The following is a 25779-nucleotide window of genomic DNA, read 5'->3' as shown; positions in this document are numbered from 1 at the left end:
GGTTTAGTTCCATTGCACTGCAAGGCTAGCACCCTCTTTTTCTTTTCCTAGTATTATAATTGTGATAGGGATAATCTGATTACAATCAACCTCAGCAAAAACACCCCCCACTACAATAGCAGCAAAATATACTGTAGATAGAGACTTTCCTAATGAACACTGTCAAAAGCATTTTATGTGTATATTGCACCTGTTTATACATAGAGCCCAGGGATTCTGAAAGACTACTAGCTCAGTATCACTCTTACTTTTTAACCTGTTCCATGGTCTGCAGGTAAAATAGTAATGACAGCCTAACTATTAGTATACAAAAATGTCCCTTCTCTGGTGAAATGTACACTGCATTAGTGCAGACATTCTATCTATAAACCCAATTGTACAAACCAAAGTATAAAATAAGTACAATAGTCTTCCCCTGGTAAAGTAAATTCTGCTGATGGTGTAAATTGTTCTAAAATCCATTATATCTTAAGAGTATAATAATACAGTCAAATCAGTGCTTTACAAATAATACATTTAATAAACAATGGAAGTGGTTAAATATTACAAAATCCTATTCCTATATATCACAATTCTCATCTCTAGCAAGAATTAAAGTACTTTTAGCAAATGTTTTCATTGAAATGCACACTCACTTGATTTACTAACATCATCTAAAACATTGTTGAAGTTTGGATCACTGGGACTTCCTCCATTCTTTTCTTTTATTTCGTTCACCTCGGCTTGAATTGGTTGAAGCTCCTTCATGACATCATTTACTTTAGAATTAGCCAACTCTGCCATACTTTTGGCAGCATTGATAGTACTTCCAATATCATCTAAAATATGCAAAATAAATAAGAATATGGCTTTAAAAATAGTAAACATCAATATTGCGAGAAAAGATTCTGATTACCCATTTACAATTCCATTTAAATGATGTACTTTTCTAGGTCGATGCCAATGCCAAAATTTTCATCAACAATGTTAACTACTGAATATGTTGAAGTCAGTGCATTTCCATTGACATAATAGGTCACATTTATGTAGTTCAAAAACACAGAAGTGAAAAGCAAACTACAGTATAATGAATAATGTCTGTGACACAGTATGATACGTATACATATCACGCTTAAGGCTTACACAGGACAACTCTCTTAAGTCAAAGACAGCAACTCAGAGCTACTTTAAAATCTAAACAAATTTTCTAGTTGTTCTCATGTAACACAGTATATTCAGATTCAAGGACTTTTTTATTTTCTTTTTATAAAAGAACTCTATAGACTCCTAGAACTGACTCAAGTGCTATAAGGCAACAGTTTGCCACCATTGAAAAGTTTACTATGTGAAAGACCAGAGGAGTCCTAGGTTTCTCCAGTTAATAAAATTAACCAATGAAATATGCAAACGAAAGCCCTGCATTTATAGAAAAGAAGATAATGCTCCCTTTTATTATATATATTCTTCATGAATAAAAATGGAGCTTAATCTGTAGTAAAACTTTAATATTTCTTCATCACTGATGCCTTCAGTTCTGTGTTTGCTACCTTAATCCTTTACCAATGCACAGCTTTTATAGAATTTGTAGTAAAATATTAGTTTAAAAATTTTTTGTTACACAAAGATTGTAAATAATCAAAGTATACTCTTCATGAAGTTTGTCATTCAGTTTATTATGATTAATTTGTTAACACATGCACTTCCATTTAAGTTTCAGCTCTTTTTTCATTTGTTTCATAATAACTGCAAAAAATAAACAGCAGTACCAAATTGAGCCAAACTATAAGTGATCACAATAATTGAGTCTGGCATTGTTTAACAGTAGAAAACCCTTTTAATATCCTATTAAGCCCTATAATAATTGTAAATCTCAAAGAATCCTAAGATTCGTTCCCATGTCAAGGAATTTTGCACAGATGTGACCACTGTTTGGTTACTTACAGTACATCTGGCTCCTTTTCCTCATACTTTATTTGACCAGGCTGCTGCTACCTTTCATTATCACATTAATCAGAGACCCTTCCAACTACAGTATATTGCAGCCTTATGTTCACACTGAGGCATTGGTACAGTCTTTGCCAATTCCCAAATTCAACACAAAGGATTTTAGCAGGCAAAAATGATATCTTCATTATGCCTTTTCAGAAAGTCCTACCTCTCTTAATAAGATTCAGATTTTTCTGGGCCTCTGTGAGCTCGTTTTGCAAATTTAGCTTTTTCCTTTCTGCAGTTGCTAAGCGGTTCTGAATGTCATCAAGCTTTGGTATAGCCACTGTCACAATGGAAAAAAGGAAAAAAATGAAAAATGTATTAAAAAATCAATTCAAAATATAAACCACAGTCACATATAGTAATTCATTATAAAAAAGCCCAAGCAAGCAGCTAAATGGAAAGCAAAAGGTGCACAATAGATATCTATATTTCCTTATTTATCTCAAGAATTATCTACAGCGACTTCCAAATGTTACGGTAGTTTAAGAATATATTTTACACAAAAATTACATTGCCAGGCTCAAAGCCTCAGTGAGGGACTGAGTTGATGTATTTTCATTCTTCCTCTCCTTCATCTAAATGTAATGAATTATTATTATTATTAGTAGTAGTATTACAGTATACTGTATACCTGGCTGATGACTTTATTCAAGGTAGCTTGGTATATTAAAACTGTTTACACTGCAGCAAAGACAGGCTAAGTCATTTGCTGTGAGTCATACAGCAAGTCACAAGTGGTAGCTGAATTATCAACCTTGATATTTAAATCAAAAGCTTAGCTACGCCACCATACTGCCTGGCTTACCGAACAGAGCTGTGCAGCTCAGCCTTGCTCTTTTGATTGTTTTGTGAAAACATAAAAAAAAAACATGCATCGCCCAATGTGCTAGCCATTCTTACCTTTCCATTTGGCCTCTGCATTTCTTGCATCTGTTTGCAATTGATCACCATTGCTTTTCAGGGTCTTGGCTTTACCTTCTAGATCTTGCTGGTACACAGTCTAAACAATAAATAAATAAGCATGTATATACTGTAAGAAGTGTTAAATGGCACCACAGCAAGTGAAAATTTAAACAGGAGAGTCACACACTGGCAGAAGGAATGAAATTGGAAGCCTTGTCCAATATTTATTTGTGGAGGTGACAATGTATACATGTTTAATTAGCAGGCCAGAATTAAGGACATCAGTACTGATCTACAAGAAAAAACAAACAGAAAAACTTACTTGCATTGCACTCTCAGCTGCCTGTTGTGCCTTTTTGGCTGCCTCCTCTGCTGCCTTCACTGCATCTGTAATATTTTTATAAGCTTCAGTAGCCTCAATTGCATACTGCACATTAGAATTGCTGCTTGCATTTTTTAGGGCCCTGCATATGAAATAAAAAGATGTAAATGACAATGAGAAAAACGTACTGACTGACAGATATACAGACGAACTGATAGATAGATAGATAGATAGATAGATAGATAGATAGATAGATAGATAGATAGATAGATAGATAGATAGATAGATAGATAGATAGATAGATAGATAGATAGATAGATAGATAGATAGATAGATAGATAGATAGATAGATAGAACTTACTCCTTTAACTCCTTGGCTTGCTTATCTAGATTCCGAGCGTGCTCCTCAGCCTGCATGACAATATCAGCTTTACTTCCAACTTGGGACAGTTTCTTAACTTTGTCAGTGAGTTCCCTCTTTGCTCCATCCAGCTGAGCAGCTTCTCTTTCATATTCCTGTTTGAAATATAGAACAGAACAATGACTTAAAGAAATAGATTCACAGGTTACTGGTTTAATGGATCATATAAAAACACTGGGGAAGAAAAGTGACGAGTATCACTACCTGTTATCTTTATTCATGCTCCTGCACTATTATTGATTGAAATGCTTGTGGCATTTGTCAAATATCATCAATAATCAGTATGAAACTGTGATTTGTACCTTAAATAGTTTTGCACATATGTGTCATAGACTTATCTAATATAAAAGTATATTAATAATAGGTGCTACATGAGCTGTAAGACAAGGCTCCTTTCAAACACAAACACCCAGGGGCAGATGAAAAACAAAGATAAAAGCTGAAATAAAAAAATATTTTATATAACCAAGAACCTGCCACAATATTCTTGTTAAACAAAGAAGAGGAGGTAAGATATGTCATCTAGGATAACTGTATTGTTTATAGGCCTAATGTTTGCAAATTAATACCTGCAAATGAGATGCTTAAAAATCACCTACCACACACTGCTATTGACTAGCTCTCTATCTGAGCGTCTAACATTTGAGTGCTGTCCTTTGTAGCGTGCGGCCGAGGATCTTGCCTGGCTGGGATGCCTCCATGCTGGGAGAACCGGGGGAGCAAGCGTGGCCATAGTGTTACCTCCTCCAGGGCGCTGGATGGCAACCCCTCCTGGCTTGCAGCGGTGCCTCAGACTCCTGCAGGGCTTCATGGGAGTTGGAGTGTTTTGCAGCCCTGTTGGGATCTGCAGGCACCACCAGGGGGTGCTGCAGCAGAAGCTGCTGAGCCCTTATGGGCAGTTCTTCCACCACACCCGGAAGTGCTGCCGTAAACGAGTAATCAAGCACCTGGAGCACTTTCGGGTGTGTTACAAAAGGAGCCAGCAGCCACTACTTGGGGAGCCAGAGTCGGGAGGAGTGATGAAGCTTAACCCGAGGAGTAAAGAAGGAGAAGGAAAGAGTGAAGAAAGAGACTTATGGTATTGTGCTGTGCTTGTGCATGAACTGTGTTATACTTGTGGTTGAACAGGGAAGGCATTTCCCACAAGGGAAAAAGAAAAAAATAAACCTTGTGTGCCATGAACTTGTATCCCACGTGTGTCAGGTTCAGCTGGCAGTGCCAGTCTGGTGGGTCACAACTTTTTAAAATTCATTAAGCCATCCAGCCTTTGGACCTATTCTCCAAACCAAGCCACCTGGCCACAACTACATAACAAAGGTAATCCTGTTCCTGTTGTACCACAGACTCTTGTTCTACCATTGGGCTGCCTTCCTATGACTTGACAGCTGCCTGTTTCAAAAACTTCAACAGCACTAAAAATGTGATTTTTCTGTAAGTGCAATTTTTATCTAATGTTCGTCTTCTCATCCTGTTTTGTATTGTGTACATGTGTGTTTTTGGGCTACAAATAGACTGTGAGATACTATTAAAAAACTTGTACTGTATATCAGAGAGCGTGTGTTTGATGCAAAATACCTTGCAGTGGTGACAACTCCATTAGAACTGCCACATTTTTTTCAATTGTTTAGACAAGAGTGAAATTTTTTTTGTGTTTGCTTTCTACTGCTAGACCTTTATTAATTTTAATTAAAACTGTGGTTTTAAATTCTGTATAAGATGTAAGCACACAATTTTAAAAGGCACTATGATTGATGCTGTTCAACTTGAGACACATAGTGAAAAGTTAATATTCAGGCTAATGCATGCTTCTCAGCTGGATTTTAGTGACGTCCAAAAATTGCAGAGTTAATTTGTGAGTACTTATAAACTCACACTCTATACCAATGAGGTTTGCATTTTATTTGCTTGCAGATTTCACTTTTTATGTGCTCAAACATCTTCACACTCGGTCCACTCATTAGGCAGCCTTATGTTAAGCTGTTATGTTAATGATCGGTATCAATCTAACAGCCTCTTGGGATGCATTTGGATTACAAATTATTAATTTGGAACAATAATCTAAAGAGAGGCTCAGTATGGTCATCAAATGAGTTAAATAACACCAAAATGACATAAATAAATTGTAACTTACAACTTGAACCTTATTTTTTATACCCTTTATAACATGTTTATATAATTAAAAAATAGTTTTTTTTATTATAGAAAAATGTTAAAATACTTTATTATTATTAAAATGTACTTACCTGTAAACTGCCATCCAGCATCCGCATTAGGTCACTGATCTGTTTCATCTGATCTTGAGTCACTTTTATTTGATTTTCTACTTTGCTTTTTTCATTTTTCAGTTCATCAATAGATTGCTGGAATCAATAAAATATGAGTGAATAAGTTATTCTTCGTTTGATAAAACTGGAATTTAAAAACTATACCAATATTCTAAAACTCATAATCAATATGACTACTTCATATCATCAGACTAAGCCTTTAAATTGTAATGGTCTTCATAAATAGCTCACAATATACAATTTACTTTATCTCATATTATTTTTCCCAATCTTTCAAAAGACTCACAAAACAGAAAACCAGTACGATTATGATTGTCTTTGCTCTCTCATGACTACATACATACATACACGACTAGCCTGTGTCCATGTACCCACCTCTGTATCTGCTGCTAATAACATATTGGCTTTATTGATATCTTTGGCATTGTTGACAGCGCCCGATGCCTCTGTCAGAGCATCACGGAGATCTTTCAGCTTTGCATCGTACTGATTCAACATTTCGCTCAATCTTTTTGATGATTTCTGGTTTTGCTCAAGTTGTTTCTGCAGGCTGTTCTTTACCCGGTTTAACACTATGATATCAAGAAAGAATATAAAATTTAGATATTCAAAGAAATAAAATATCATTATTAGCTGTGGTTTAACATAACTGTTTAAATGCAGAAGTGAAATATTCTTTTTTGATTGTATACCAAATTCTTATTATTTTAAAACATTTAATTAGTTTTAAATGATGGAATGTAAAATCTGAAAAAGCTTGATTTTATTCAAGAATAAAAACCGCAATTCCACTGCACTCGCTGATGAAATGAGGTGTCTCTTTTCACAAAACAAAATTTTTCTAACAATTAAAGCCTGTTGATAAGTAAACATACTTTTTTTCGTGTACCAATTTACCCATTTACTGAATCAGCTTAATCTGTTTCTAGAGTCACTGGGAGCAAAAGCCTATCCTGCCACTCTTGGGCAGAGGGCATGAACCAAGTCCAGATGGCAGGGCATTATCCTTCAAAGGGCACACTCATTCACACCCAAATTCAGTCATACTAAGCCACCGCAGAGTTGCCAATCAACCTTCCCGGTAAGTATTTGGATGAGGGATGGACCCTCAAAAACCACAGGAGGAACACAGACAGAGAAGACTGTTTTCCTTCATGAAATACTGAAACATGTAATAATTAATCAAGCAAATTTCTTACAAAATAAAAATTCCTCTATGGATAATGATGGTAAATAGGAAAAATAAAGTGATTTTAATTTGTGTAGATTTCTGCATGAAACATCACTAAATACAGCAGATTGAGCCTCAGTTACCAAAAAATAAGCAGGATATAGATGAACACATCTTTAGTTAACTGCAACATGGTCTGAAATTAATCCTATGTACTGTTATAGAAAGACAACTTACATTTCAATGCTTCTTCCTTCTCCTTTTCAGCAAGCCCACGTTGTCTATTAAAATTTCGCTGCTTCATCTCTTGGACCAGGCGCTCTGCTTCAGCCAACTTTTCTGAATCATTACTTGTCCAATGTATCTTAATTTTTGAGATGAATTCTGCTCAGGATAAAATGCAAATATTCAGTATTAAAAACTGATGATTTTTTAAAAATGCTATTTATTGCAAAAAATATTTCCGTTAAAATTACCTTGAATATTGATAAGCAGAGATGAGACATCAGACACTAATGTTGTGGCTCTATTATTTGTACTCTGTAGATTATTTAGTATGTTCTGTACATTTCTAAAGTTCCTCTCAGCCTGCGTGATAAAAAAGAAGAACTTATACACATGAAATATACAAAGGCTTTAATGACTGCATGCTTCAGCTAAGACATTAAAAATCTGGTCCTGATGAGGTCATTGCAGCCTCAGAGATGAAACTGAGCTTTTCAAGCATTCTTTAGCTACCATAAGAAAGTAAAATTAGACATAAAACTTTTTAGTCAAAGATGTCAATTTACCTGTTCTTTTAATATACTAATATCTTGACTGAGACCAATGGTATCACTATTCAGTTGATCTATTTTTATTCTCTGGGAATTCACATCGTATTGATATCTGTTTAGTTCGTTCTATAAAAAATATAAGACAGAGTGGGTTATTTCACAGTGCTGAGGGAAAAGAATAATTTTCCTGCATTATTAAATAACTTAATTGTATTTAAAGGGCATTCAAGAATGTATTTAACACAGAAAACACTACATATCTAGACATAAATGTGACAACTTGACATATTAACTAATTAACTTAACATGTATATACTGTATTTTGGATGTGGCAGAAAATCAGAATGATCACAAGATATCCAAGTGGTGTTAAGGAGAATGTACAAATTCTATACGGCATTGACCATGCCAGATGTTAAATCAAGGCCACTGAAGTATTCAGCCTCTCACACAATGTTAACCTGCAGTCACTAATCACATCAATGGCATGTTTAAGACTGTGCAGAAAACCACAGTACCCATAATATGACTGTGCATACACAGACATAAAAAATTACAGGAGGAGGCTGCCTTCCAACCTGGAAATCCAACAGGGGACCAAATGCAATGAGGTGGTAGCACTGCTTGATGCACCATCATGCTGTTCACCTCCTATAATATTTTCAAACCAGCTTAATAAAAAATAAGTTCAAATGGAGGCATGACTATCCCACCACAAGACAGAAAATATTTTTTGACAGGTGCTAGTCCATTACAAGGCCCACTGACATACACACTCACACATGGGGTGAATTTAGAATTACAGATTAATCTAACATGCACATTCAGAAAAAAATCCACAGAAACACAGCAAAAAATGCAAACTCCACGCAGACAGCATCCAGGCACAACATTCAAACCCAGGATGCCAAAACCATGTGACAGCAGCACTGACCAGTGCGCCACCATGCTGCTTCTATGTAATAAAATATGAATTTCTAAACTTCATTATCACCATGTTTATGTCCACATCTACAGTACATACACTATAAAGACATGCACATTAGGTTAAATAGCAGAACATTCTCAGGCCTGCTAAATCCAGTTTAGGATAATGGGGATACAGAGACTCTCTCATGTTAAGTTAAACTATTGCTGTAAACTGAGTCAAAGTGGGCAAATATGAGTGAGTGCCTGACTATGCATGGAAGGAACATGTGTCTGTCAATTCATTCCTGCCCATGTTGACTGAACAGACTATGGTCCCCAGGACCTTATACAAGGTAAAGTAAGTTCAAAGAATGCATCAAATATATATATAATATTAAGGGAACTTAACATATCAATGTGGATAAAGAGCATTTAAATTACCTTTGTTGCATCAATCCTCATTTCCAAGCTCCTCAGTCTCTCTTGAGCATCTGAGCTAGCATTTAAATTCTGGAGTGAGGACTTTATTGATATCATTTGCAGTTCCAGTCGTTCCAGGTCACTTAAAAGAGTTTGAACACAGCTGTCACATTCTAAAATAAATGAAAAAGATATTATTTTAGGGCAACAATGTAATAAAGTGTTGTCAAATTGATATTTATATGTACTGTCACACGTGCGCATGAGAGGCAGCTAATGCGCTCGAATGAAGGTAATTCCATGTCACGGCAGGGGGTGGTGGAGTGTGCTAATCCTTTCTCTCTTTCCACTGCAAACCAGTTACGGTAAATTCTGCCTGGCTCCAACAACTTCACTTCCTTAGCCTTCCTTTAAAACCGCCAATTTTGCCTCATCCAAATCAGTTCTGTTCTGGACTCAAAAATAGCTCTATTGTACAACCAAATTTCAAATTTGCAGCCAATATTCAAGTATATGGGGGGCTGCCCCTAACCTTTTTCTGGTTTTTGTCTTTTCATTTGATAGTATAACTCAAAGTCTTTAATTTAGCATGGCACTTAAAAAAGTACTAAGTCAAAAACACTATATAATAAAAATCTTAGATGAGGATATAAAGAAGAACAGTAATAAACAATTATTTGGAATTGTTTAGTGAACATTTTCAGCAAAGAGATAAAGTTATATGGGCATAAAAAGGATACTGAAAAATATGAGTTGTTTAATGCATCAAAAATAAAAAAATAGAGTAAAGGCAGGCATGTCTGCTTCAGTAGGTTTACTAACTTGCTACGAAACATTCTTTGTACAAATTTCTGCGTTAGTGATGTTTACAAAAACATAAAAATAACATTGGTGTTATGGCTAGAAAGTACAGTAATCCCTCCTCCATCGCGGGGGTTGCGTTCCAGAGCCACCCGCGAAATAAGAAAATCCGCGAAGTAGAAACCATATGTTTATATGGTTATTTTAAATATTGTCATGCTTGGGTCACAGATTTGCGCAGAAACACAGGAGGTTGTAGAGAGACAGGAACGTTATTCAAACACTGCAAACAAACATTTGTCTCTTTTTCAAAAGTTTAAACTGTGCTCCATGACAAGACAGAGATGACAGTTCTGTCTCACAATTAAAAGAATGCAAACATATCTTCCTCTTCAAAGGAGTGCGTGTCAGGAGCACAGAATGTCACATAGATAGAGAAAACAATCTCTAGCAAACAAATCAATAGGGCTGTTTGGCTTTTAAGTATGCAAAGCACCGGGCACAAAGCTGTTGAAGGCGGCAGCTCACACCCCCTCCATCAGGAGCAGGGAGAGAGAGAGAGAGAGAGAGAGAGAGAGACAGAGTTTGTTTTTCAGTCAAAAATCAATACGTGCCCTTCGAACTTTTAAGTATGCGAAGCACTGTGCAGCATGTCGTTTCAGGAAGCAGCTGCACAAAAGATAGCAACGTGAAGATAATCTTTCAGCATTTTTAGACGAGCGTCCGTATCGTCTTGGTGTGCGAACAGCCCCCCTGCTCAATCCCCATACGTCAGGATCACAGATAGTCAGCGCAAGAGAGAGAGAAAAGTAAGCAATCTAGCTTTTCAGCCATCTGCCAATAGCGTCCCTTGTATGAAATCAACTGGGCAAACCAACTGAGGAAGCATGTACCAGAAATTAAAAGACCCATTGTCCGCAGAAATCCGCGAACCAGCAAAAAATCCGCGATATATATTTAAATATGCTTACATATAAAATCCGCGATGGAGTGAAGCCGCGAAAGGCGAAGCGCGATAAGGCGAGGGATCACTGTAATGCCAAATGATGATGTGGTACTGTATTATGTAACTTTCAGTTCAAATAAAGTTTTCCTTTGTAATATGATGTCTTTCGTGCTACAAATGCATTGCAGAATTAACTCATTATATGAACACATGCCAGACACAATGGGACCTTTTCCTGTTTCTTTCACCAAATATCAAAAAAAACCTCTTTGAATCCAACATATACAGATTCTCACTTAAAAAAATCATTCAGACAATCCTTTTAGCTAAACTCCTTGTTTATCCAGATATCTATCCTACAACAGGGGTACCCAATTCTGGTTCTAAAGGTCACCTGTAGCTACAGGTTGTCATTCCAACCAGTTTCATAATTAGAAGCCAGGCCTAGCAGAAAATGAAAGTTGGTAAGTATAATGTTTTTAAATTCTTTAAGACAAACATTTACCACATAGTACATTTTTTGTTTTCTGACAATATTTCCATATGTTTTGTGGTCTGGAACAAATTTGTACTTCTTGGTCCTTCCCTTCTCTCTCATTTATTTCAAAAACCATTACATTAACACAGATACTTCATGATGCCTATTCACAGGTTTAGATGAAGCACTATGCTGGAGAGTTGGTTGTTTCTTTGTCATTTGCACCTCATTATTAAATGATGGCTGGTTAAGAAAACATGCCAAAAAAACCTTAACAAAGCAGTTTAAAACAGGTTCACAAATTGGTCAGCAAACAAGTTAACTAAAACTAAAAACAACATACAGAGACTGTGTATCTCCAGGACCAGAGTACCCCATTCTATAGTAATTAGTACCACACCTTTGTAAAGGATTCACACCTTATTTGTAGCCAGCAAACATAGCGGTTATTTCAGTTTAGGTTTAGGGTTAGGTTTAGGTCAAATAATAATTTGTGAACTTTTACTCATTTAATTTCTATCCATAGTATAATTACTACCTGTGGATCAATCACATAGAAAAAGGTAACGCACCATCACATTGCTCATCTGTACTGATGTCCTTTGGTTCCAAATTCCTGCACACTAAAAAGAAAATAAAGATAAATCATCATCATCACCATCATGGATACAATATATTAGCTCCTTAAGGAGAGAAGAATAATTATGTGTCTCCACAGGATACAATAGACAGTGCAGGTGGTACTAGTGTAGCTTTAGCTCATAAAGAAGTTTTTAAGTTAAATGTACTAAAAGTTATACTGTTAATTCCAAGACTCTCAATTACAAGTCATGTTTATTTGTATCAAATCACTTCAGTACTAGTCATAGTAGTAGTAGTAGTATTGTCATGAATGTAGAATACACTTTAGAAAACTGCTTTGGTAATATGAAGTATAAATAAAACTAAATCCCCCAAACTAATAACAGCCATTACTAAAAAGACAAAGCACAATATACTGATATATGTATTCACTGTATACGGTACACTGGTACACACACACAACTTCTATACCACATGTGCACAGTCTTTTATTTATGGCACAGAAGACCTTAATTTTGAAGGCACTAACCTCCAGTCAGTGGGTCACAGCTGGCAGAATTTCCATTCCCTCCACAATTACACGGACGGCACTCTCCTTCAAAAGCTAAAGGGTCTCCATAGTAGCCTGGTGCACACCTAGTCAAAAGCAATTAAATTTAGAACTACACAAGGCAATGACATCGGCCTGCTGTAGTAACAAAACAAAAGTGTGTTTGGCATTACAGTCATTATGAGTTGAAAATAATTAAAAAACTGTAAACAGAAAAATCAACTTGAAGCTTATTAACACAATAGCTTTATAATTAGGACTAATTTTCACTTTTGGTAAAAGAAAAAACATTTTCACCTTTCGCACTTGGGTCCTGTGTATCCAGGCTTGCACAAGCATTCAAAGCTTCCATTTTCTTCTTCTTTACATCCAATAGCAAAGCTATGAAAATGAAATATTTAATAGTTAGCATGCTTTAGAATATTATATGGTAAATTGAAACATGGTAACAGTGTGAGGGAGTGTATAGTGGGTAGGCCAGTGTATCAGAATTACAAACAAAAGTGTTCCCGGAAAAGAAGGATGCTTTGCACATAGACATGTTTAAAGGGGAACGATTGGAAGTACGTAGTTTTGAAGTTGAGGTTTGGTCTTTGGCCATTGTGACTCCTTTCCTTTCCATTATTTAAGAAAGGCTGTATTAACATGAAAAGCCACATGAAAATGATTATTATAAAAACCATATTATCATTCATAAATTGAAATAAGTGTAAAATCTGTTGTTCACCATAATGCTTTATCAAGAAAATTTAAAAACATACTTTTGATGCAAAGGAGATACCCTCAGGTTAAGTTTCTTTTTGTTGCTCACCAATTTAAAAGTTTGCACAGACATTAAATAAAAAAGTAAACTTCTACATACTGTATAAGTAATAATAAGAAAAAGATATACGTTTTCTGGGAAGCAAAATAAGATCACCAAAGGCTCATTTGGCACTCTGTTCACTGCTAAATTAAAGATTTCCTGAAGTGAAAAATTATTCCTTAATGACATACTTGGGGAGAAATAACACGAAGAGTAATTTGTGGCTTTGAGGATATTTTAATGAGACAATCAACTCTTAACACATTCCTAGCTTCTAAATAATGAGTTTAATGCCAATTAAAAAAAAACACAAACAACCATCGTAGAAGTACAGTATGTGCACTCACTGCATGTAGGCCATACAGTATACCACTAGATGTGGTGTAAAGATGCATCTGCTGTGCACTGAAACAGAACAGAATCCTAACATGTTTACTGTAAGTTAGGTCTTGTGGAATTCCAGCATAATTATTGCTGTGTGCCAAAGGGGATATGGAAGTGGAAATTAAGATTTAAAACGCTGAACTTACTAGTCAGGATAGTGCAGGTGAAGCATTGCTGGTCTTGTGGCAAAATTAGATCAAATAGTTTTACATTTCTAGGATACAATGTAATTATTTGTGCTCTCTGGCACAAGCTTTCTATGACATCTTGCTGCCTTGTTTATTTTAAGGCCACAGATTTGAAGGTAGTTAAAATAAAAGATTTGTATATAGAGATATTCAGGGTGCCTCTAAATAAATTACTCAGTTAGGCCAGGGAAGGGAAAACAATGAGCTTTAGGGCCACTATTGCTACAAATGTTTGTTTCACCCCATCTGAAAAATCTGTCACTTCTATAATTTTCAGTTTGTAATGGAACCTTATACCTCATTCTACTAATAGTCGGTATGCTTCCACTTTTGAAATAACCTATTCTTTTTAAAATGTCAGTGGCGATTTCTTCTGTTTTTGAGACTGCATCTTTACATTTAATCTGCTCTGACAACTTGGTCCTGGGTGTGAATGACAGGTGCTAAATAATAACACTGCTGTCTGTACATCATAAATATATTGCTTTGCAGTAATCTTATGTACAAACTGTTCATAAATGATCTAGTGAAATTCATATCAAATCATATCAAACTAAGATTTAGCAAGAATACCAGTTAAGCAAAGTATCCACATACAAGCATAATTTTCTTTCCAATTATCAAACTTCTCACACCAATATGATCCTGTAGCACTAACAGATTGCATATTAGCACCAGACTCCTGTTGCACTGCTACTTGTTTTGGTTAATAAGGAATATACAGAAGCATTTAAAAGTATAGCAATAAGAAATAAAAGCATTGTATTGTTATTATTAAGAAGAACAATAAAATACCTGTTGGCAACTGATGCAAAAGGACAAGGACAGACTTTGCAGGTGCCATGAATAGGGTTCCCATAGAAGCCATCCTTACAGCGCTCACATTTGTCTCCAGCTGCATTCCTCTGGCAGTTCTAAAATATACCAAGTTAAACATCAGGACACTACTGTTTTAATTAATTAATTTTACTTTTTTTAAAGTAACCATTTAATGTCTAAGTTAACTGAAAACAAGTGAATAGAGGGCAATGTCTTTGGTACACATCCCAGCCCACTCACTGACTTCATATATGAAGTTTTAACATTCTCCCTGTGTGGCATCCCTATTATTCCAAATTATGTCTATTTTAGCCCCGGTGTATGTCTTGTGATGGAACTGCCTTTGAAGAAGGGTCTTAAAGGTGTTAAGATCTTAAATGGCATTTGTCCAGTAGATTAAGTTTTCTTTAAAATAATGAGAAAGCCTCTTAATTACATTTGTTACCAGGATAGCAAAACAATCAGCTCCATTATTCTGTAAGGTAACAAAAAAAATAAATAATGACGTGGCTGCCTGTCGTTTATTTTGCCTCTAGTTTAGCCTATTTACTCCTTTTCCAGAGGCAGCTCTTCTACCCTCCACACCCTTTACAAATTTCAAGTCCGCTCCTGTCACTTGGCTCTGTCAGCTCTTACTGTACATGACCAGCATTTTATATTAAATCTATTCTAAATTGCACACCATGGTTTAACTAGACAGAAGTATCAGACTCTGGTGCTATCCAATGTCCTAATTAAGACAAAATTATTAATCTGATTGGAATACATTTTTGGGCTTAATTTTAGCTCACGTGCCTGTTCTTGCCTGTTCATTAGTATGATTAGTAAAGACATCCATCTTTTTTAACAGGCATTGGCCAACAGGCAGGGTTCATCCCATTATGAGATGCCAGTAAATTAAAGAGAATACTCAAAGATAATACTAAGTGTGCCGTGGTTAGGTTCCATCCCCATAAACCCTGAAATGGATTAAGCAGTTTGGAAAGTGGACTGATAAATATTTCTGAGTTTAAATAATTTTAGCTGGATCACGTAAGCACTATTTACAAGAGACTACTATTTAATATAAACCCTACATGAACCTATACTTATTTTAGATATACTACTGAAAGAGTTAACACAGATTTGAAACCTTTCTAATTAATGAATAAATAAATTTGTTTAACATGTTACATGGCCAGGCCCAGTATGCTACTATCCATGAGAAGTTATTTTCCAAAAAGCATTGCTGCCTGTGGTGAGATGGTGGCTAGACAGTAGTAATTGTAAAGTGTCTACAGCATTCTTGTATGGCTAAAATTGAAAATTATAATGTACCTGAATCAAGAGCTACAGACTACTTGAAACTCATGAAATTCACAAGCCAGCAGCTACAAAGCCATCATCATAAAACCACAGAGTGATCTGATAAACCCTAGACAGTGCTAACAGTAGTTTACAGAATATGCACATCAAGCAAGGCATATTTTATTTGTTGGAAATATTTACTTCAATAATTTGCACAGTTAATTTCTTTACATTTTTTATGATGGACATTTCTGTTTATGGAAATATTGAGGAAACAAAGCTGATGGCTTGCACTAGGAATATTTTTATTTTTGTACCAGCAGACCTGAAATCACCTGGAAACAAATTCAAATTCTACACTTGTCTCACTGAATTGGTCTGAACAAGACATCGTACCTGCCTAGGCTGCACTCTTAAGAATAGGCTGTAGGATGTGTGCTGCTCAATAAAGATGGATGTTCACCGTAACAAGCACTAAATGCATAGTCTAATTCTGTGGTATTGTAACTATGTAATCAATTTTAACTTTAGAGGAATATAAACCTAACAGCAAATGCTGAGTTCACGTATTATAACACAAAATATGATAGACATAAGTTACTGAAAAGTAATATATTCTGAGCAATGAACCTGGAATTAATCAATCTGGGGAAACGCCTGGCACAACTAATTCCATTTAGTATGAAGATCATGTGGAGTTGAAAGCCAAGAATGCACACAAAGATTTGGGCACAGCATACAATCTACACATAGCTTATCAAGTGGCTATGCTGACCTATCTTTCACTTGGCTTTGAAACTGTAGGCTTACACATTTACCCTAAATAAATAAATGCTATATCTTACAGTAACTATTTACTTCCCTTTGGTCCCTCCCCACCTTTTAAACGTCCATAGATGCACACACACACACACACACACACGTAAATAAACATGGCTTACTTACCAAGCATTTTCCTGACCCATCCTCACATTCATTTGCCAGTCCATTGCAAGAACAGGGTATACAGTGGCCCAGATACAAGCCCTTATCTCTGTAATATCCAGGTGCACATTTCTATTAATGTTGAAAAGTTGAGAGAAAAATTGTTAGACTAAATACATTTTTGATTGTTAATAATACGATTAAATTGTTAGTTCAAAGCATTTGAGGCTAGCACCTATATTAGTAATTACAACTAAATGCAGATGGAGAAATAATACAGATAAACTTTCAATAGTGTTCTCTGTTGATGAAGTAATAGACATAACCATGAAGAACCACCCCTATCATTTTTTCACTTTACCAGTACATTTTTTTATCTTATGGTGCAATATATAGTTGCATCCACTGACTTTTCCAATTAGATTAACTCATTAAAGTTAACAATTTATATTTTTCATTATAATGTTTGTTTTTATATATATACAAATATTCATCACACTTTGTCAAAAAAATTGTTTTGATAACTAAATTATTAAGTCTAAAGCTGAACTTGTATCCAAAAGATAGTTCAACTATTAAAGGCTGTACATCTGAAATGAACATTATATGAAACTACTGGATATCCCTGCAGACGTGTGGAGATTAAAGCAAAAAAGTTTTAACAGCTTTATCTTGGAGCGATAAGAAGGAATGTTGCATAAGGTGTGTCTGCTATAAATACCACATACAAGTATATGCTTCCACAGCAAAAAAAAAAAAAAAAAAAATGTTAAAAATGCAAATTTTAACTACAATGCAGATATTTATGGTTATTAATATTAAAGGACCACAGGAAAAAATACAACATGAAAATTTTCCTGATTGCTGGTTAACAAAGCACATGAAACATTTTGCATTTTCTGTTCAGTCAATTTCCAAAGTTTAAGTTGTAGCATATTTGGTGATACCCATACCTTATTTACGACGCTGACTGAGGCGACATCATCTAGTGAAGGAAATGAAAGTTTTTGTTGCTGTTTCTGTCCCATGCACTGTCCTATAGCTAGGAAACTGATAGCCATCCATTTCAGCCAAAGTATGTTTTCCCACATGGCTCAGTCCTTGTTCTTCTTCACTAATACACTGTGCAATTAACTGTCTTCTTCCAAGCAAGGTTGCCTCTGAAATACTTCCAGTGCCAGACTTTACAAATAATGTAGGTGGGAAAGAGCAGGAAAGAGCTTTATATGCTCCACCTTCAAGCAACCCGTGAGTCAGTGATAGTTACGTTACAAGAGCTACGCAAGGCAAAAAAATCTATATTCACAAAACACATGTCAGTGATTACCAACCCATGAAGCATAGCAGACAAATCTGGTCAGAGGTGTGGCAGTTTCCTCTACCTGGTCCCCACCCTTAGGTAGTCAGACATTGTCAGACACTTAGTATGCAGAGCTCACCTTGAGTCACATTGTAGGAACTTGCAGACGATGTGGGGAGTGGTGTACCACTTCCCTCCAGGCTATGAACATTTTGTCTACACGCGTACTGTAATCACTTAAAACGCCTGAGCTGAAATCAAGCTCTAGCCTGTTTTTTATTTTCATTGTATTTCTGGGCATGGCAACTAAAGGTGGAGTCAAAATAAACAAACAGTTCTTGAAACCATCAAATTTGTTGCCTGCAGCTAATATAAATATATTCTAAATATCTAGAGAAATATCACAGATCAAACTACTTGTTGTTGATTAGAATAATAATAATAAATTGAATGTATAATTAAAAGTCATATTCTTACAATTAACTCTACAGTGTGTTGTTTGATTAAAAATTCTAGCATTTCATAATGAAGGTGTCCTTCTGTGCATTTTGTTAACCTACTGTTTTAGGCTAGTGGGGAACAAAAGATTGCTTATAAGTGTAACTGGTACCAGAGTACCTTAGGCCAAAGATCAGTAACTGACTTTGAACTCATACCCTCGTGTGTTTTTGTTGTATGATACTTGTGTACAGAGCGATCCTAAGCTGTCAACTAATTACCAATTCATTGGGAGCTAAACCTGATTAATGGAGTGGTAGCTGGACAAATCTGGAAATTATAAATGGAAAATAAGGTTGTGCTGGAAACAACTAGCAGTTGTCTCTGTTTAGAATGAGCTCAACACTCGAAACTGGAAGGACTTTTTCTACATTTCATGAGACGTCAGAGAATGTAGATCAATTGAACCCTGTTCCAGACCTCAACAGTAAAGGCAGCTGGAATGAGCTGTTTTCAGAAGGTTGCTAGTGTCTGTCATGGTGGAAGTCCTAGGATCTGTTGGTTGATACAAGCAGTATTGGTAGCTGTTAAACTGAAAAAGAGGTCTATTGTATAGTAAAAACCTCCAAATTTGATTGAGAAGTCTCAGCAGGTAAAGCAGGCAGCACTTGCAACAGTGATCAAGTAGATGTTTCACTAGGTTTACCTGAAGAAGGTGAAGGAAAAGGTGATCTCAACTAGCGATATTGTCAAGAGCTGGAAGGAGCACTTTGATAAACTTCTAGATCTGGTGAATATGCCCAGCTTAGTGTTAGAAAGATTAGTTGCGGTCTGGTCTTTCTCTGTGGCTGAAAAAATTTCATAGTGGAAAGACCACAGGGATAGATGAGGGTCAACCACAAGTACTGAAAGCACTGAATAGTGTCACCTCTTTAATGTTGTGTGGAAGATGGAGACAGTTCCTCTTGATTGGCAGACTGAGGTGGTTGACCAGAGGGCATTATATTTTTCAGTCTCCCTTGAAAAGTCTTTGTCTGGGTACTGGAACAGCAAATATGTTCAATGACTGAACCACAATTTAAAGAATAACAATATGGATTCTGTTCTGGTCACTGAAGAGTGTACCAACTTTTTATCCTTGCACAGATACTTCAGAGTTCATTAGACTTTGTTTATCCCATTTATATTTCTTTTGTGGACTTGGACAAATTTTATGTCCAAAACTGATATTAAGTCAAGATCATTCAAAACAGGCATTAGACTCTACCAAGGCTGTTTCTTGTTTCCTGTCCTGATCATGATTTTTGTGGAAAGCACATCCAAATGAAAAGGTTAGGAGGTTCTTATTGTAATTTCCGGTGTGCACTGGAGGAATTCACTGCTGAGTGTGGTAAGGTTGTAATGGGAATTAGCACCATCAAACCTGAATCTTGGTCTTCTTCCAAAAATAGTTGCATGAAATTGTTGATTGTGGAAGGGGTCAGCTACCTCATAGTCTTGTTCATGAATAGTATTGATAGGTCAGATTCATCAAAGTGCTTTCACAGCGAATATGCCTTGTTCGGCAAATATTTTTTTCTGGAAATTCACTGTGCAGAAGGCTTAGATGAACTGTTTTTTTTACAGTGTTATATGATCCTTTATGAGGCCAGTGTGCAATGATAGAGCTGTAGCAGCCATGCCTTGCTGCATGGAGCCTAATCAAAACAAACCTTAAAAAGCCCAACCACCCACCCACCCAACAGTCAAAAAACAGATGAAGCGGCATCTGATCAATCTGTGCAGATGCTTCACAATTTGTTCTTCCATCAAAAAGACAGAAATGCCTTGTGAACTGTTTGTAAATCTTTCGCTGTTATTAATATTTCAAAGGGTTTGAGGTTTGTTTTGTTTTGTACATGCATTTGGCCCATGCCAGCTTCCCTTATATGGACCTGGCTGCTGGGATTTGAAGATCAGTTTGTGCTACCTGCTTCATGGAAACTCTGTAAAAGCAATGTCTGAGGTTTTGCCTTGGGTGCTGTCATCCGAGGTTTGATCCCCGCAAAGTGAAGCAAAAGTGCGTACACTCTTTGTATTATTTGGCAGGTACTATATACGTATTGTGTCTATGATCTGCTTCTCGCAACTGAGAGAGCACGGTGGACTGACTGACCAACCACAAGCGTTACCTGATAGGTGATCACCCAAATATCAAATTGTGATCAGACCTATGCATATAAATATATATATAGTTTTAATTATGCTAGTTTGTTGCCAGTTGTACTTGTGTTTGTAGTTATAGTTCCATCCCCGTCTTTTCTTGTTCGAGGCAGGGTGGTGCAGTGGTTAGCACTGCTAACTCACAGCTCAGGTCACATTTTTGGCCACAATAATCTGTCCACCATAATTGGCAGACACTTCTGTAGCCCTTAAGAACACTTAAAAGACCATTGTACCATTATAATCCACTCAAAATGAGTTTAGTTTATCCCTCCATATTGACTTAATTGTATTTTGCTGAGTTTGCCAAACCTCCAGAACATTTCACACAATTCCGCTGAACTCATGGCAGTGGTTTTTGCTCATCATTATCCATGATAATGGTAGAGGTGGCAGTGAGATTGACTAATGAATTAGTGTAGTATTAATAAACATACTGCACAGGACCATGGGTACTAAGTCTCTGGACAAAGCTGTTAATCTAAATGTTAGTCTACATCTTTGTCCTAATCTGTTGTATCAAACTCTGGGTAGAGGATGAAAGAATGAGATTCTAAGTAGAGGTGGCTAAAATAATACTGCTGCACCTAATTTCTAGGCTCTATCTTGACAAGGTGAGGAAATCATCAATATGGGAGAAGCATGGAGTAGAACATGGAACTTTTACAGATTATGCAGAGATTGAGATAGTGTTCCAGGCAAAGAACATTAAAAGAAGACCAAGGGACAGACACCTTTTTAAGATCCTAGTGACTGGGTTTCTGAGTGGAGGGACAATAATAACACTTGTGGCACACTGCGACTTACGCAGATTTTATAAAATTCACTGAGAGACCACTGGATCCTTAGCCACGTAAAAGTTGTGTTTTCATACATAGTGGATATCAAAAAAAAACTCTATGCATCCTTACTGAAGTTTCAGCTTTTCATAAGACAAATAATGTCAGACCTTATCCCCTTTAAAACATTTTCAAATCAGCAATATTTAAATTTAATCAACTAGATCTGTGGTTCTCAGATTCAGTCGTAGCATTTTATTCTCAGCAATTTCAACTGAAATCACTGTTCAGTGATCTGGCCTACAAATATTTCTAAGAAATACACACATATATGTATTCTTTGCCATCTATTTAAATGTTTATTTTTCTTTTTCCACATTATTTTACTCTTTTTTATTACAGGTTTCTCTTTAATTTTTTTCCAAATGCTTATTTTTAACAATGACGCATAAACAGCATTGAACATTAAATGGGAGTAATAACGACACAGCATTTTTGGTGTGCCCATTATAAATGAATAGACACATGCATATGGCACTGTAGTAATTGCCTAACATTAACATTCAGTATTGCCAGCATTTAGATAAATATAAGAGGGAAATAAAAAGGAAATAGAAAATAAACTTTAAGCATTACATGTTTTGGCAAAACAAATATACCAGAATGTCTTAGAATAACAATAAAAAATACAAAGTTATGAATGATGTACTGGTTTTGAAAATGGATGGTGTAAAAACTCTCAGCTACATTTGTCCTCCAGGACTTAATCTGAGAATCACTGAACAAGATCACCTTCAGCAAAAAGTTTAAAAAAACAAAATGACATTTCAGTCTTCAGTGTACCCTCATGAAACATGGCAAAAACAAAGACCATGTTCTCATAAATCCGACAGCGCTCTGCAACAAAGAGCAGAATACTACCAAGATGAGAATGCAGTGTTTGGCTAATGTGAAATTAAATAATCAGTATATCCAGAAATCTATCTATTCATTTTTAAAACCACATGGTCCATCTGAAACTTGCTGGGAGCCAGGACCAGTGTCATATGCACTGAAAATAAATCAGAAAGCAGCTCTGTCAGAACGTGACAACAGTCCATCTTCTGGACACCTTCAAACACATGGAATTATATTAATTTCTTCAGTCAACAAATCCTGAATATGTTGAAAATGTCAAAGAAATCCCATAAAAATACTATGTAGAACACAAATTGAGATCTTTGGAGTTATGTGGCAACAAGGCCATCGTGCTACAATTCTGCTCAATTTCAATATCTATTCATTACAGAATCAATTTAATTGATATCTAGGTTGTTGGGACCAGAGCCAATTGAAGGAACTTTAGGGGCATGGAAAGAAACATATCCAATCTCACTCATGGAACAATTTAGAGTTTCCTGCTAATCTAATATGCACATCTTTGAGATGTGCAAAGAAAACCATAAACTCTGACTGAAACTGGAAGTATAGGCAAACTCTATACCACTGTCAATATTGATAAATTAGTACTGGACAGCAGGCTTGTAACCATAAGATGCCAGGAGTTAAATTTAAAAAGGTATCCTTATCTTTTTCTTTTATTCCTGCACCATTATAACACTAACAAATAAGTTATTAATAGTATTACACTGAATGTTTGCATGAAGGACATCTTCAAATATGTTCAGACATGTATTCAAAACAGTACAAGAATAAAGAGTGCAATGAGATTAAAAAGGAACAACAACTTTGCTTATTTAGCTTTAGGGTGTGGCATGAAGTATCTTCACCACATGCTAACTTTTTGGTTCAGCCTAAATATTTCATGTGCATTCTTAGCTCCATACCTGGCAAGAATCACCTCTGACTTCAGGTGGGCACTTGCAGACTTCAACGCTGAGAGCAGCTATACCACTTCCTGTGGGATTGACGTCTTCAAGCCCCACCTCTCCCAAGGTAAGGCGCTGGCTCTCAGTGAAGTAAAGAGCTCGAATGCGTAACCCGTCCAAGCCGGCTAACACCATCATCATCTCTTCCCGTGACACAGGACTATTTGTAGCAGCATGTCGGAAATTCCCCTATACAAATACAAAAGAAGCATTCAAAGAAAAGGTTAGCAGCAATTTGTGGCAATCATTTGATTAAGTCTTTTTGTAAAAGCAGCAATGAAATCCTTCATCCCAACTTTACTTTTTTTGATGATCACGTTTTTTTTAAATTCAAAAGACAACACTTTAAAGGAAAACACAAGTTATTTTGACAAGAATTAATATAAAATAAAACCCAATGCTAGGATATCACCCTTGGCCATGATACCCCATAACAATATCTAATCCAAACCTTGCCATATTCAAATTGAGAGCAAGAACAAAAAATAAGGAACCTGTGGCCAGGCCCAGGGGGCATCTGTTCTCAAACCAATTGTATCGAATCAATCCATTATAAATTAAGTAAGGAAAAATGTATAAGTAGAAAAATGTGGGGAAGCAAGGGGATGAAACTTGAGACTGAAAACTGGATACAGAAGGGTAGTTGCAAACCATATGCATTTGTGTATCAGTGGAAGCTTAAAGAAGTGATGAAGTGGCAAGGATCTTCAAACTATTTATTAAAAATAAATAAATAAATACCCACTCACGTATCTCAGGGCTGAAAAGTAAATAAATAAGATTATTCACAAACCACAAGGAGCAAGGAGACAAGCTGTCAAAAGTCTGCCAAACTGGACAAACAAATGGCGAAGATGTGTGTCCCTTTTGGATTGTTTTCGTCTCAGCTCTCATCCATCTTGTCTCTTGCTGTATGCTTTTTATTTTGATAATTCTGTGGTTAAGTGAACTTTTCTATTGGTTGGAGTATGCAAGCACTCTAATCCAGTACTTTAGCAACATATGGAAAATGTTTAAGTAGAGAACACTAATTTGATGTATACGTAAAGTACTTTATAAAAGAGATTGATGTGAAAGGTGCTGCATACAATCAAGACATATTTAGATCATAATTTGAATATGTTGATATATTAATTTGGAATACAACATAAGGTAGGGGTTTTGGAGAGACACATAATGCATAGTCAATCCTTCTTTATCTGACGGATTCAAAGTTGTCTGTAAAAGCCTATGGAAGTTTTAAGACTCCACGACTGAACCTTCTTGAAAAAAAAAATCAGAACCATTCAGTTTGGTAAACAGAACCGAAACCCCATAATCAGATTAGATAATTAACTACCAAAATACTCAGGAAGAACTCCAAAGCTGGTGATTCAAGCAACCAGCCACAACACACGTACACGCACAAATAGACTTGCTTTACTATTATTTTTCTGGTTTCATATTAATTAATGTCAGAGGAGTGAGTCATGTGAAATTCAGTAATGTCTCCATAATATGCAAAAATTCCAGGAAATTTAATTTTCTTTCTTTCTTTTTTTTTTAACTCTACACTGTGCCTACTAATTAATCTGAATCATGGATAATCAGACTGCTTAAATTACAGTATTATGAAACAACGCACTTTTAACCTTAAATACTCATTTTTTCAGTCACTTGGGGACATTAACACAAAATTATGCATTCATATTGAAACATCTGCTTTTTTGAGTAGGTTAAAATAATCAAAAATCAGGACAGATAATATTTAAAGGGATCTTTTAAGCAAGAATTTTTAAAGTGCAAAACAACCACTTTAAGAAAAAATAAATAAAAAATAAAAAGATCATCATAAAACTGAAAAGATTTCTTCCATTTAAATTGCAAAAAAGATCTAGCACACTGCCATGAAATGGGCTACAGAAGTAGTTTTCGTGCTCAGTCTAAATATTTCTATGGAATTCATAAATATCTGTATTCTTTTTCCACAGCTTTAAAAACTTCGGTTTCTTTACCATTTTCTTTTTAATTTACCCTCACATGTATAGTTTGTTCCTTTGATTGTATCTAAATATGGTAATTAACAATATTCTGTGCAGACACTGGAGCAAACAACACTGAAGGCTGAAGGGGAGCATTAACTTTGCTGCCATATTCGTTTTAAAGAACTTCTTTTACAAATGACCAGACAAGTGAATATGATACTCTTGTTATTGCTGTCCTTTGGATACAATTAACGGAACAAACGTTAGAGAAAATGTTGAATTAAAA

At 35.8% G+C, this 25779-nt stretch overlaps 1 protein-coding gene across 3 annotated transcripts in view; it reads right to left on the bottom strand.

Annotated features, from left to right (window-relative positions):
• Positions 1-25779, bottom strand: part of LOC114653392 (laminin subunit alpha-3-like) — a 403128-nt gene that overhangs the window by 39528 nt on the left and 337821 nt on the right. For all 3 annotated transcript variants that reach the window (XM_051928867.1, XM_051928866.1, XM_028803680.2), the window contains exons 41-57: positions 23488-23718; positions 16964-17074; positions 14708-14826; positions 12833-12916; positions 12515-12621; positions 11976-12026; positions 9200-9351; positions 7865-7975; positions 7550-7661; positions 7311-7457; positions 6278-6474; positions 5861-5977; positions 3558-3712; positions 3197-3338; positions 2872-2971; positions 2135-2251; positions 636-818 (exon numbers count right to left, since the gene is read on the bottom strand). In XM_051928867.1, the coding sequence (XP_051784827.1) occupies positions 636-818; positions 2135-2251; positions 2872-2971; positions 3197-3338; positions 3558-3712; positions 5861-5977; positions 6278-6474; positions 7311-7457; positions 7550-7661; positions 7865-7975; positions 9200-9351; positions 11976-12026; positions 12515-12621; positions 12833-12916; positions 14708-14826; positions 16964-17074; positions 23488-23718 (2236 nt within the window). The remainder of the gene's footprint in view (positions 1-635; positions 819-2134; positions 2252-2871; positions 2972-3196; positions 3339-3557; positions 3713-5860; positions 5978-6277; positions 6475-7310; positions 7458-7549; positions 7662-7864; positions 7976-9199; positions 9352-11975; positions 12027-12514; positions 12622-12832; positions 12917-14707; positions 14827-16963; positions 17075-23487; positions 23719-25779) is intronic.

Source organism: Erpetoichthys calabaricus, chromosome 6, assembly GCF_900747795.2.
Source record: "Erpetoichthys calabaricus chromosome 6, fErpCal1.3, whole genome shotgun sequence".
Classification (NCBI taxonomy): Eukaryota; Metazoa; Chordata; class Cladistia; order Polypteriformes; family Polypteridae; genus Erpetoichthys; species Erpetoichthys calabaricus.
Note: the sequence above shows the minus strand (reverse complement) of the source record. Positions and strands in the feature narration are given on the sequence as shown.